The sequence below is a fragment of the Lynx rufus genome, unplaced genomic scaffold (genome assembly GCF_022079265.1).
Source record: "Lynx rufus isolate CCGP_SWC_20201006 ecotype Redwood Valley unplaced genomic scaffold, mLynRuf1.p SCAF_16, whole genome shotgun sequence".
NCBI classification, from domain to species: Eukaryota; Metazoa; Chordata; class Mammalia; order Carnivora; family Felidae; genus Lynx; species Lynx rufus.
The window spans coordinates 6,695,001-6,708,155 of record NW_025814830.1 but is presented as its reverse complement, the minus strand read 5'-3'; the positions used below and the strand labels follow the sequence as shown (position 1 = coordinate 6,708,155).

General features: G+C 55.3%; 1 protein-coding gene across 1 annotated transcript in view; it reads left to right on the top strand.

Moving 5' to 3' along the window:
- Window positions 1-13,155, top strand: part of HIF3A (hypoxia inducible factor 3 subunit alpha) — a 64,847-nt gene that overhangs the window by 35,170 nt on the left and 16,522 nt on the right. The window contains exons 4-10 of the mRNA XM_047077808.1: window positions 2,164-2,354; window positions 5,007-5,091; window positions 5,352-5,464; window positions 5,861-6,069; window positions 7,662-7,768; window positions 7,983-8,130; window positions 12,017-12,135. Coding sequence (XP_046933764.1) covers window positions 2,199-2,354; window positions 5,007-5,091; window positions 5,352-5,464; window positions 5,861-6,069; window positions 7,662-7,768; window positions 7,983-8,130; window positions 12,017-12,135 — 937 coding nt within the window. The 5' untranslated portion in view covers window positions 2,164-2,198. The remainder of the gene's footprint in view (window positions 1-2,163; window positions 2,355-5,006; window positions 5,092-5,351; window positions 5,465-5,860; window positions 6,070-7,661; window positions 7,769-7,982; window positions 8,131-12,016; window positions 12,136-13,155) is intronic.

Genomic DNA, 13,155 nt, shown 5'->3' with positions numbered 1-13,155 from the left:
GCCACCAGCTGGCTCCTTCTATCGAAGTCTGCCACAGACAGGATTACAGAGCCCAGCTGCCCGGGAGGTGGGGGGCCAGCCCCACCCCCATTCCTGTTCCTACTCCCTCTTCTCTCCGTCTGGGCCCCCAGCTCAGGGAGGCCCGCCCACCCCCACCCTCTGGGCAGGAAGACAAACAGGGCTGGAACAGAACGGGACAGGACGGAATGTCCTCTGGGCAGAGCAGGACTGGAGGCCCCTGCCTCCCACCAGCCAGGAGGGAGGGAATGGGGGGGGGTGATTGCTGGCTCCCTCCACCCCTCCACCCAGCCTGCCCCCTTCTGTGCCTCCCACTGGCTGCAGTTTTTTCCCCCAGCAGCCTGACAGGACAGTCCCCTTCCCTCTCCCCATCCGTGCCTGTGGGTGGGGCTTCAGATCTGCTTGGAGGGCGAGGTTGATGCCATCCCCAGGAGTGGCCTCTGGTTTTTGGAAGGGACAACCTCCCTTCCTAGAGTTAGTTCTGCTTCCCTGGGCTGGGTCACCAGGAAGGGATCAGAGAATGAAGGCATTGGAACCTCACTGCCTAAGTTCAAATCCCAGCTCTGTCAGTTACTGGCTTTGTGACTTTTGGGGCAAAGGACTTTCCCTGTCAGAGCCCCAGTTTCCACTCTGTGACATGGAGGTTTAAAGTGCCTCCTGGAATTGAATGAGTACACATAGGCAGAGTACTTAGAACAGTGCAAGACACATGCATGTTTAGCAAATTATAGCTGCTTATTAATGGCTTTCTCAATATGATAAGTACAGAGAAGATTAGGGGCGCCTGGATGGCTCAGTCGGTTAAGCATCTGACTGCTGATCTCAGCTCAGGTCTTGATCTCAGGGTCGTGAGTTCAAGCCCTGCACTGGGCTCCGTGCTGGGCCTAAAGCCTACTTTAAAAAATTACATATATATATAGGGGCACCTGGGTGGCTCAGTCAGTTACGTGTCTGACTTGGACTCAGGTCATGATCTCACAGTTCGTGAGTTTTATATATATATATATATATATATATATATATATATATATACACACACACACACACACACACACACACACACACACACATATACACGTGTGTGTGTGTATGTGTATTCAGAGAGGGAGAAGATTATATATACTATATGTAATATACTCTATAATTTTTCTTTTTTCAAAAAACCATGCAGTTTGGATTTGGACACTTAAGACAGTGGCGGTAGCAGAGAGAAGCACTAACCTGGAGATAAACCCAGAGCCACAGAACAGAGAAACGTGAAGAGTTCAGGCCCACCATTGTTCAAACCTGGCTTCACTCGTTAGGGGCAAGCGCTGTGCCTCTCTGTGCCTTGGTTTTCTCGTCTGTTCAATGGGGATAATGTTATTGCCTTCTTGCTGGGGTTGTCTGAGGTCTAAGTGGGTTCAGGTCTTTTACCTCCTTGGCCTGGGGACTGACAGTACATGCGGGATAAGTGGCAGATATTTGTGACAAAACAGTACTCATCCGTCTACCCCCAACCCCACGTGCAGAAGTCGGGCATTTGAAATGGATTAAAGGGCAGGGGTGAGTGGTTAGCCGTTGGCTTCACAGAACACTGGGGTTGGTTTGCTGTGTCACATCGGCAGGGCCCCTGGTGGTGGGTGGTTGGACTTTGAGATCTGTGTTCTAAGATTCTGAGGATTCAGCTCAGCTGAGGAGGGGAAAGGGCAGGAGAGGGGGTTCCGGGAGGCTGTAGGGTAGGGGGCCTGGAGGCTGCTGACATCATGCCCCTCCCTTCCCTGGCTGGGGGCCAGCTCCGCCGGCCCTCTCCCAGCAGGAGGCCACCCTGTCCCCGAGGCGTCCCGGGCCCGGGGAATTGACAGCAGATAAGTCAGGGAGGGGACAGCGGCCCTTAGGCACGCCTCGGAGAGAAGCAAGGCGCTGGGGGCAGCAAGCGCCGGCGCGGGGGCAGATAAAACCCGCGGCCGGGGAGCTGCCCCGGCGTATAACCCTCGCGGACCTAGAGAGCTCCGGGAACTCGCCCGGGCCACACAGCGGGACCTGCACGGTCGCGGCCCTGCCCTCTGTGAGCCCGGGCCCCGTGTGGCAGCGCCCCGCGCGCATGTCCCATCCAACTCTTTCCCTTCCGGGGGCGCCGCCAGTGACCGCTGCCGATGCCCGCAGGTCGAGCACCGAGCTGCGCAAGGAGAAGTCCCGGGATGCGGCCCGCAGCCGGCGCAGCCAGGAGACCGAGGTGCTGTACCAGCTGGCGCACACGCTGCCCTTCGCGCGCGGGGTCAGCGCCCACCTGGACAAGGCTTCCATCATGCGCCTCACCATCAGCTACCTGCGCATGCACCGCCTCTGCGCCGCAGGTGAGCCACGCCCCCCGGGGGGGTTCCCACCTCGGCGAGGCCCCGCCCCCACGTCGCCCCGGCGGGGCCCCACCCCCTGGGAGGTGCTTCCCCGGCGGGGCCACGCCCTCTCCGTAGTCTCTCACGTGAGGCCCCGCCCCTTGGGAAAGCCCCACCTCCTTCTAGGTGGCCCTCCTTGAGGAATAGGAGGCCGGCTAACTCCCTGGGGTGCTTCAGCCCTTAGGATTTGGGAGACCTTCTTGCAACGAATCCCCCAGGGAGGCTTAGCTGCCCGATTTTTAATGCCTTCTTGAGAGAGTACCCTCCCCAGCTCCCTAAGGTCCATGACCCCTCCCCTTAGCCATCCTCTTGAATTCCCATCCAGTTGGAATTCTACCCTGCAGGAGGCTTTCACACACACACACACACACACACTTTGGAATCCTCGGGACTTTATTTATGAGGAATGTGGAGCCCACAAGACTTCACTACCCCCAAAGAATTTTATTTCTCTGGGAAGCACTGCCCCCTTAGAATTCTGTCACCTGGAAGCCCTTGCTTCTTTAGAATTCTGTCCATCTAGAAAGTCCTGCCCCAAGAATTCCGAACCCCCCCCGACCCCCCCGGGAGTCTCGGGCCCCCTTAGAATTCTATTCCCGTGGGAGACCCCCCACCGCCTTAGAATTCTGTGTCCCCCGCAAGCCCTGCCCCCTTAGGATTACAATCCTTGGCGGCCCTGCCCTCTTCCTTGGGGACTCCAAGCCGCTGGCATATGTTTCTTGCTCACCTGGGGGTACCTAGAAGCTCTTCTGAGTGAGGGAAGGCAGAGGGAGGCCGGCCAGGGTGGACCCATGGCTGACTGGACACACCCCACCCACCCTGGCCCTGACACCAGGGGAGTGGAACCAGGTGGGAGCAGGGGGAGAAGCTCTGGATGCCTGCTACCTGAAGGCCCTGGAGGGCTTCGTCATGGTGCTCACTGCCGAGGGAGACATGGCTTACCTGTCGGAGAATGTCAGCAAACACCTGGGCCTCAGTCAGGTGAGAGGCGCTGCCTGCCTTGTGCCTGGCCCTGGGCAGGCGATGCCGGGATCCAGAGGTGACCGAGACTGCCCTAGCCCTGCCCTGACAGGGTTCACCGTACAGAGGGGAGGCAGACGTGTCACCAGACAGGAGGACTCAGAATGATCAGGGCTGGGATGGGGCACCCTAGGGGGCTGTGTGAGCCAGGGGAAGGGGTGGGGGGGGGTTACCTGACCCAGCCTCAGGCGGAATCGAGGGCCTCCTGGAAAAGAAGACACCTGAGCTGAAACCCCAAGGACTTAGCCAGTCAGAAGGTAGGGCGAATGGACGGGAACAGCGAAGGCTGGGAATGTGCATGGCTGAGGGAACAGAATACGCAAAGGCCCAGAGGTGAGATAAAACAGAGCATTTGGAGGAAATCGAGATGCTTCTCCTGGCTAAGTGCAGAGTGCAAGGGGAGGGGTGAGAGGAAAAAAAAAAAAATCCTGAGGTCAACAGAGCTAGGTAATTTAGGACCAAAGCAGGTTTACTGCCAGGGCACTGGGGAGCCATAGAAGGATTTTCAGCAGGGGAGAGGCTGTGGGAGAGGTAGAATAGGACTTACGTTTTGGAAAGCTCTCTCTAGGTGTGCCCAGAGGTAGAGTTGGAGGCTGGGATTAGAGGCTGAGGGTCCACAGGGAGCGGTGCTGGGCCCCGGGTAAGAGAAGAGGGGCCTGAGCAGGGGTCTGGGGATGGGGAGGCAGGAGATACGGGTGGGGAACTGATTTCAGCTCATCCATACAGCATGCCCCACGGGAGGGTTACCCTTCTTTTTCCTGTTTCACATAAACGGACTCCATACTTGGAGCCTATCTCCTGCTTTGTTATCCCACTCTTGGTACCATTTCAGCCCGAACTTGGGGGTTCAGAGAGGTGAATGTCCCAAGGCCCCGAAGCTAGGAAGTGGCAGGGCCAGGATTTGAATCCAGCTACAAAGGGGCTGTTAGAGGAGAGAGAGCTCTCTTCCCCTGGTCCACACCACCATCTGATGCCCCTCCGGCCAGCGCCAGGCTCATTGCCTGAACTGAAACAACACGCTGAGTCCTTGGCTTGCCAAACAGGTGGGATTTGAATGGGGTCTCACCTCAGGGCCTTTGCGCTTGCGGTTCCCTCTTTCCAGAACACTCCAGAGAGCCACACGACCACCTCGCTGGCTTGGCTCAGCGATTTGTTTCACTATCACGGGCCCTGACTGCTGCCTCTAAGATAGCAGCCATCATTTCACTGCCTAACCTTGATGTTCTTCGTATCACTTCCTCTCTTGCTTTATAACTGTGGCGTTTGATGTGTTTGCTCATCGGCCATCTCCCCTAGTAGCCAGTAAGCTCCGAGAGGCAGGGATTTTGCCTGCGTGGCCACAGCTTTGCTTACCATTTAGAAGAGGGCTTGGCAAACAGCAGGTCCTCAAGAAGTAGTTGCTGAGTGAGTGAGTGAGTGAGTGAGTGAGTGAGTGAGTGAGAGAAAAGCCTGGGAAAGTAATCCAGGCTCACGAATTGGGGCGGGGGGAGAATCGGGGGGGAAGGGCAGTGAGGACAGGAAGGAGGAGTTGGGTCAGAGGCCCTGGTGAAAGTGCGCCTCCTCCCAGACACCTCCTGCTTCCCTCCCTGGCAGCTGGAGCTCATCGGACACAGCATCTTTGATTTCATCCACCCCTGTGACCAACAGGAGCTCCAGGACGCCCTGACCCCCCGGCCGAGTGAGTTCCCTGGAGGCCTCTGTCCCCTGGTTATAGAAGCTGAGGCTTTCCCCCCGCATATCCCGTTTCTCCAGACTCCGAGAAATGGGAAGAGGGGACCCGGCCCGGCCCTGGGGTGTCGGCCAGGAGCACTCCCTAGCCCTGGGGCCCTCCCTGGTTCCAGGTCTCAACTGTGGGAATGAGGCCGGGGAGACTTTAGTCAAGTCTGTCCAGAGCCGCCCAGCGACCCGCTCACCCCCTTCCCCGTGGCCCTTCCCCAGGTCTGTCCAAAAAGAAGCCAGAGGCCCCCACCGAGCGGTGTTTCTCTTTGCGCATGAAGAGTACCCTCACCAGCCGCGGGCGCACCCTCAACCTCAAGGCGGCCACCTGGAAGGTGGGCAGGGCCTGGCCTGGAGGAGGGTGAGGGGCCTGGGGGCCTGCTGGGGCTGGGCCTGAGCCCGAAAATTCTCCCAGCGTGTTGCGAGTGCGGGGATCCTGTGGGGCACCCTCAGGCTGAATCTAGACGGCTGGGAGTCCTTGTGTCCTTTCTGAGCCTGTGGGCCTGGGGCTGGGGGTCCTCAGCCTTCGGTGCCTGGAGTCTCCACGGGGCTGGAATCTGGGGTCTTCAGAGCTCCCTGAGTCTCAGAATCTGGATCAGAACCTCCTTAGGTCAGGGGTTTGTTCTCGGCTCCCGGTGGGGCACCTAGAGACATACCTCCCAGGCCCATGGGAACCCCAGGCCCATGTGCATCACCGCCTTTGCCTGCCCCTCCCCCCCCATCCCAACTAGGTGCTATACTGTTCTGGACACATGAGGGCCTACAAGCCCCCTGTGCAGACTTCCCCCGAAGGGAGCCCCAACTTGGAGCCGCCCCTGCAATGCCTGGTGCTCATCTGTGAAGCCATCCCCCACCCGGGCAGCCTGGAGCCCCCACTGGGCCGGGGGGCCTTCCTCAGCCGCCACAGCCTGGACATGAAGTTCACCTACTGTGATGAGAGGTGGGCAGGAGCCCCGCGGCCCCCCCACCCCCTCCCCTGGCCCAGACCCTCCTCTTTCTTCATGCCTAGCTCTGGCCCATCCACCACCCCCTGCCCTGCCCCCACTGTTCTCCCTCTGGTCCACTTCCGTCTGTCTCTGATGCCATCCGTCTCTGTCTCTGTGTGGCTGTCTGTGAATCCTCTGTGGGTCTTTTGGCCTTGGGTTTTCTCCTGGTCTGTCTCTGAGTCTTTGTTCCTCCCTCTCCTTCCTGTTTCGGCATCTTCCCTCCTTCCCTCACCCTGGAGTTGTGCTCGGGAATGGCAAGTCTGGGCTCAGACGGCTTGGGTTTAAAGCCTGGCCGTGTACTCTTGGCCGGAGGCCATCGCATCTCTGTGCCGCGCTCTCATCTGTCCCGGGAAGTGACCAGAGTCTCCTTAGAGCACCTGTTCCGAGCACCCAGTGTGTTGCCTGGGAGAGAGCTCTAGACAAGCGTATTTTGGTTTTACTGAAAAAAAATTTTTGTTAATGTTTATTTTTGGATTTTTTTTTAAATTTTTTTAAGGTTTATTTATTTTTGGATTAAAAAAAATTTTTTTGAGGTTTATTTATTTCTGGATTTTTAAAAAAAAATTTTTTTAAGGTTTATTTATTTTTCAGAGACAGAGAGAGACAGAGCGTGAGCGGGGGAGGGGCAGAGAGAGACGGGGACACAGGATCTGAATCAGCTCCAGGCTCTGAGCTGTCAGCCCAGAGCCCGACGCGGGGCTCGAACTCACGGACTGTGAGATCATGACCTGAGCCGAAGTCAGATGTCCAACTGACTGAGCCATCCAGGTGCCCCTAGACGTGTCTATGTTTAATCATCAGCAGCATTATTACTTTCTATTGGGTTTTTCCTCTCTTACTGTGATTTCCTTTCTTCCTTTCTCTTCCCTGCTCCTTCGCTCTCTCCCTCTCTTTACTCTTCCCATTCCCTGCCCCACCCCCACCTCGTACTGATTTCCTGCTGCCGTAGCGGTCACCACAAAACCAAGTGGCTCAAAACGACACACAGTCACGACCTCAGAGTTCTGGAGGTCCAGAAGCCTGAAACGAGTCTTATGGAGCTAAAGTCGAGGGCTGCATTCCTTCTGGAGGCTCCTTGCCTCAAAAACTTCCGGAATCTTCCTCCATTCCTTGGTTTGGGGCCCCTTTCTCCAACTTCAGAACACACGGCCCACCCCCCCCCCCCCCCGCCTCCATCAACACCTGCCCTGGACAGAGTATTCCTCTGTGAGGGCCCCTGTCACCACACTGGGCACACCCGGATCATCCAGGTGAAGCGCGACATCTCAAAATCCTTCACTTAATCATCCCCTGTGCCCAGCACGGTCCCCTTTGCCACCTGAGGCCTCATAGTCACAGGGTCCGGGGATGGGGAGGTGGATCTCTCCCGGGGCCGTCATTCAGCCCAGCACGCCTCTTTTTCCATTTCTTACTCTCCCTTTCTCTGCATTACGACCCTGTCTCTCTCTGTCTTGCTGGCTGGTCCCCCGTGTCCCCCAGCCCCACCCTCCACCCACCGTCCACCTCAGCCAGTCCAACTGACCAGGCCCCACTGCACCCACCCCAGGATCGCGGAGGTGGCCGGCTACAGCCCCGATGACCTGATCGGCTGCTCCGCCTACGAGTACATCCATGCTCTGGACTCGGACGCCGTTGGCCAGAGCATTCACACCTGTACGTGAGACTCCCCGGCAGTCTGCGACCGGCCCCCCAGCTCCCCACGCTCCAGGGAGCCCCGCTCCCAACCCAGACACCAGCTCCCTGCTCCCCACGCCCCAAGGAACCTTCTCTGCCCCGGCTCCCGCATCCCCAACCCCGTGCCCCCAGAGCCTCCTCTCCCCGTTTGCCCCTTCTGGGGCCCTGACCCCTCCCCGTCCCCCTTCCCCAGTGCTGAGCAAGGGCCAGGCGGTAACGGGGCAGTATCGCTTCCTGGCCCGGAGTGGTGGCTATCTGTGGACCCAGACTCAGGCCACAGTGGTGTCAGGGGGCCGGGGTCCCCAGTCTGAGAGCATCGTCTGCGTCCACTTCTTGATCAGGTAAGTGGGAGGGGGCGGGGCGGCTGTGTGTGTGGGTCTGGCCTGCATGTGTGTGGATAGGTGTGTGCGTGTGTCAGGCACACATCCGTGAGAGGGAGTATTCACATGTACGTGTACACAGAACGTGTGACCAAATGCGCACAGGTATGTGCGTGGGTGTGCCTGCTGTTCATTTAAATTAAACAAGAGTCCGTTCAAATCAAAGTAAATCTAGCAGAATCATGGGGGCTTTGCTGCCTTTTAAAAATTGAAGTATAGGGGTGTCTGGGTGGCTCAGTCGGTTAAGTGTCCAACTTCGGCTCAGGTCACGATCTCGCGGTCCGTGAGTTCGAGCCCCGCCTTGGGCTCTGTGCTGACAGCTCAGAGCCTGGAGCCTGTTTCAGATTCTGTGTCTCCCTCTCTCTCTGCCTCTCCCCTCCTCACGCTCTGTCTCTCTCTCTCTCTCTTTCTCTCAAAAATAAACATTAGAAAAACATTTTAAAAATGGAATATAATAAATTCACTCTTTTTGGTATACAGTTCTATGAGTTTTGACAAAGGCCCGGGATTGTGTAACCACTTTCACAATCAAGCTATAGAAAATTGCCCCAAAACATTCTGTCATAGTGAACCCCCCCACCCACCCTCAGTCCCTGGCAACCACCGAACTGTTCTCTGACCCTAGAATTTTGCCTTTTGCGGAATGTCATGTTCATGGAATCCTATAGTATGTAACCTTTTGGTTCTGGCTTTTTTCAGTTAGCATAATATATTTAAATTGTATCTATGTTATATTTGTCAGTAGCTCCTTTTTAAAAAAATTTCTTTTAATGCTTATTTATCTTGAGAGAGAGAGACAGACAGACAGAGTTTGAGCAGGGGAAGGGGAGAGAGAGAGGGAGGCACAGAATCCGAAGCAGGCTCCAGGCTCCGAGCCGTCAGCACAGAGCCCAATGCGGGGCTTGAACCCACAAACCGTGAGATCATGACCTGAGCTGAAGTTGGATGCTCAGGACGCTCGATCGACCGAGCCACCCAGGCATCCCTCAGTAGCTCCTTTTTTAAGATGTTTGTTTAGAGAAAGTGGGGGGAGGGGCAGAGAGAGAGAGAGAGAGAGAGAGAGAGAGAGAGAGAGAGAGAAAATCCCAAGCACAATCCATGCTGTCAGCACAGAGCCTGACACGGGGCTCGAACCCATGAACCATGAGATCGTGACGTGAGCCGGAATCAGGAGTCTGTCGCTCAACCGACTGAACCACCCAGGCGCCCCAGTGGCTCCGTTTTCACGCTGAGTGGCGATCTGTGGTATGAATATGAACAGACCAGTTGGTTTATCCATTCACCCGTTGGAGGCCATTTGGGCCGTTTCCAATTTTGAGTGATTACGAAGAAAGCTACTGTAAATGTTCTCGTACGAGATTTTGTAAGCTCATGTTTTCATTTGCCTTGGGTAAACACGTAGGCGTGGAACGGATGGGTCGTATGGTCAGTGTATGTTTAACTCCATCTCCCGAGAAGGCTGCGCCATTTTGCATTCCTACCTGCAGCGTGAAGGTTCCTCTGCACGGCTGCCAGCATTTCGTTCTGTCTGGTTCTGTCTCGTTTTGTTTCATTCTACCGGGCGTACAGGCTTTCCCCCACTGCGTCAAGCATTTAGAAGTTTCCCACTGTGACAACATTGTGACGAGGGCGGCACGGGAGCACCTAAGACAGGGTGAATTACAGCTTTTCTCTGAAGATTACCTTCCAGCTCATGGTATCAGTTTCTAAAGCCTCAGGAGTTTCCCTGTGTCTTTTTTGATCAAGGACGCGTTCTGGTAGAAAACAGAAGTGGGTAACAGGTGCATCCGCACAAGTCTTTTGTGTTGCACAAGAATACGGGGCTGATTACCTTTGGAATGCCCTCACTTTCACACCTTTTCAAATCAGAACCTTTGAATAACTTGCAGATGTGGAAAGAGGTCTGGCCATTTGTCACTGCAAAGGAGAGGGGGTCCTGCCCCCCTCTCTGCTCAAAACCCCTTTCATTCATTGTGAAGGTTTGCCTTTCTGTGGCCAGGCCCCGTGATTCCAGTCTTCTGCACTCTAGGCAAAGAGCAGGCCTGGGAAGTTCAGTTTTGTTGCAGAAATGGGTGAGGAATGAATAGGAGTTTGCCTAATATCAGCGACATAAGGAGCCTATGGTACTAATCATCCTTGTTCTTCGCACGTGTGGTGTGGTGTGCACTTGGGTAGCTATTTGTGTGTACGCGGGCACGTCTATTCGGTCGTGTAAAAATCCCTCCCCTTCCAGACCTGAGCCTCCTTCCACTGCAGTAAGCGATTCCGTTACAAAAATACGCCTCAAGGGGCGCCTGCGTAGCTCAGTCGGTTAAGTGTCCGGCTCTCGATTTCAGCTCGCGTCAGGATCTCATGGTTCGTCAGTCTGAGCCCCGTGTTGGGCTCTGTGCTGGCAGGGCAGAGCCTGCTTGGGATTCTCTCTCTCCACCCTCGCCCCTCCCCTGCGTGTGCGCACGCGTGTGCGCATGTGCGCGCGTGTGCGCATGCGCTCTCAAAATAAACACTCACAAAACTTAAAAAATGCAACTCATTCCTACGCGGCCCCGCTGAAACTTCAGCACCTAGAACAGCGCCTGGCACCTGGTAGGTGTTCGACAAACAAGAATCGCAAATATTTATGTAGCGCTCACCAGGTACCAGGCCCGGTTCTCTACATTTTATGTGTGTTGGTCAATTTAAGCCTCCTAACGACCTGGGGAGAAGGTGTTATTGCTATTGCCTCTTTCCAGAGGAGGCAAATGAGGCACAGAGAGGTTCAGCCACATGCTCAAGGCCGCACAGCTTGAACGTGGCACCGCTGAGATTTGAACCCAGGCCTCAGGCTGTCGAGCCGTTCTTAGCCAGCAGGCAATACTCGTTGTCTAGGAAATGTTATGGAATGAACGATTGTGCCAAATACGCACGTGTGAGCCTTAGAGCATGGCTTATGCACAGCTGTCTTGTGTATACACTTGGGTGTATATGAGTGTTCCTGTTTGCGCTTGTGTGTACCGTGTGTGTATAGGTGTGGCTGTGCGGCCTTGTGTTTTTCAAAGGGGATGGGGTGGCTTTGGTCCAGCCTAAATGGGGGTGTTTCCAGCCCAGAAGGGGTTCCGTGAGGGTGGGGAAGGGTCCTAGTGTCTCAAACAGCTCATGGGAGGACCATCCACCTGCCATCCTGGGTATTTTTATGCAAATGAGGGCCTGGTTCTCAGCCCCCAGACCAATTCTCCAAAAGCCAATTTGCTCAGCGAACATTTGGGTTGTCTCGGCAGCTAGCGATTGGGGGGAAGGGAGGCGCGGGGGACATAAGAAGGATATATTTATAAACCCATTCCCTTGAATATGAAAAATGTCTAGGAATAGAAACTTCATAAATAAAATCTTATTCATTAAAATGTACCCCTCTGAATTCTTCATATTTGGTAAGGTAAGAACATCAACTATATATACTTCATCAATCCATCTATGAGAATATCTTTATAAGTAAATATGAAGAGAATATTTTGTTCTTATGCCTTTTCACCCTCCCCTTCTCTGTCCCTCCTTCCCCCCCCCCCGCCCCCATCCCTGTCTCCCCTCCCTTACCCAGGCTGTGCTAAATGCCAACTCGTTTTTTCCTTCTCCCTCCACAGAGAGAGCTTGGGAAGACACACATAACTTTATTTTAAATGCTATTATAATAAAAAGCGCTCAACAAAAATTAAATCCTTAAAAAAAACAAGTAAATGTGGCAAATAACTTTCTGCACGATGCCGCCCTGCCCCTGCGTGGGGTTGCCTCCCCGTGACGGGACATGAGCTGAGGGGGCTGCCTGGGCTGGGGCCGAGGACCCTCCCTGACTTCCTCTTCTTGCCCTGTACCCCAGCCGGGTAGAAGAGACCGGAGTGGTGCTGTCCCTGGAGCAAACCGAGCGACACTCCCGCAGACCCGCTCAGCGGGGCACCCCCTCCCAGAAGGACGCCCCTGATCCTGGGGACAGCCTTGGTATGGGGCAGGGCTGGGACTGGGAGGGGTTGTGGCCCCAGGATGCTGGAGGGAAAGCCCAAATGCTTTAATAGTGTGGCTCACCGGGCCGTGTGTGACCTGCCTCCTGCCTCCCTCCCCTTCTCGCTCACACTCTGAGTGGTGCCAGCTTCCTTAGTGCTCATGGAATATGCTAGATTCTCATGCCGTAGGGCCTTTGCACTGGCAGTTTCCTCTGCCCAGAACACTCTTCTCTCTTCTATCCTTCCTCTTCTGTGTCCCTGGGATGATTGCTTCAGTCTTTTTGCCCCTCTGCTCTGAATCCTGCCATGGCTCCCCATTGCCCCCACCCTTCAGCTCGTTCCCTGCTCCCACCTCACTGCTCATTGGCGTCCAGTAATCTTACCCTCCCAAGTCCGGCTCCTTTCTACCTCTTCCTTCTTCCCCCCACCTGACTCCTCAATCCTGGGCAAACTTCTTTTCCTGTTGGTTCTTCAAGGCCATCACCTTCTTCAAGCTGTTGCTGGCAACCCGTGCTCTTGGGTGTGGTGTGGGGTCACTGATATCCTTTCCTTTTCTGGCTCAGAACTGACCTCCAGGGACCTTAGAACCTCCTTGAGGGCCTTGGGCCAGTCTTTTCTCCTAACATGCAAGCCCCCCAGAGCTGAGTGGCTGATTGCTGTTCTGTGCCACTGGAGAATCGGGTCAGTCATGTGCCTTGGTCCAGCAGTATTGATTTTAAAGATTAAAACGTTTCCCCCTCGTTGGGCAGTTGCTACTATCCCGAGCCTACTGCGTGCCCCCTCCCCCACACTGGCCCCTCTAGGACCCTTCAGGGCCTCACCACAATCTGGCAGCTGAAGAGACAGAACCTGGTCCAACAAGGGTTTTCCAGAACTCAGTTCCCCAGCACTGTGGACAGTGTCTACCCTGATTGGTTGTTGAAAATGTCAACTAGGCTCCCTGGGGTTTGGGGGCGAGGAGGCTCTGTCCCTCAGCCCTGGATGACCATCCTGTGTCCTCCCCACCGATATGTCCTAT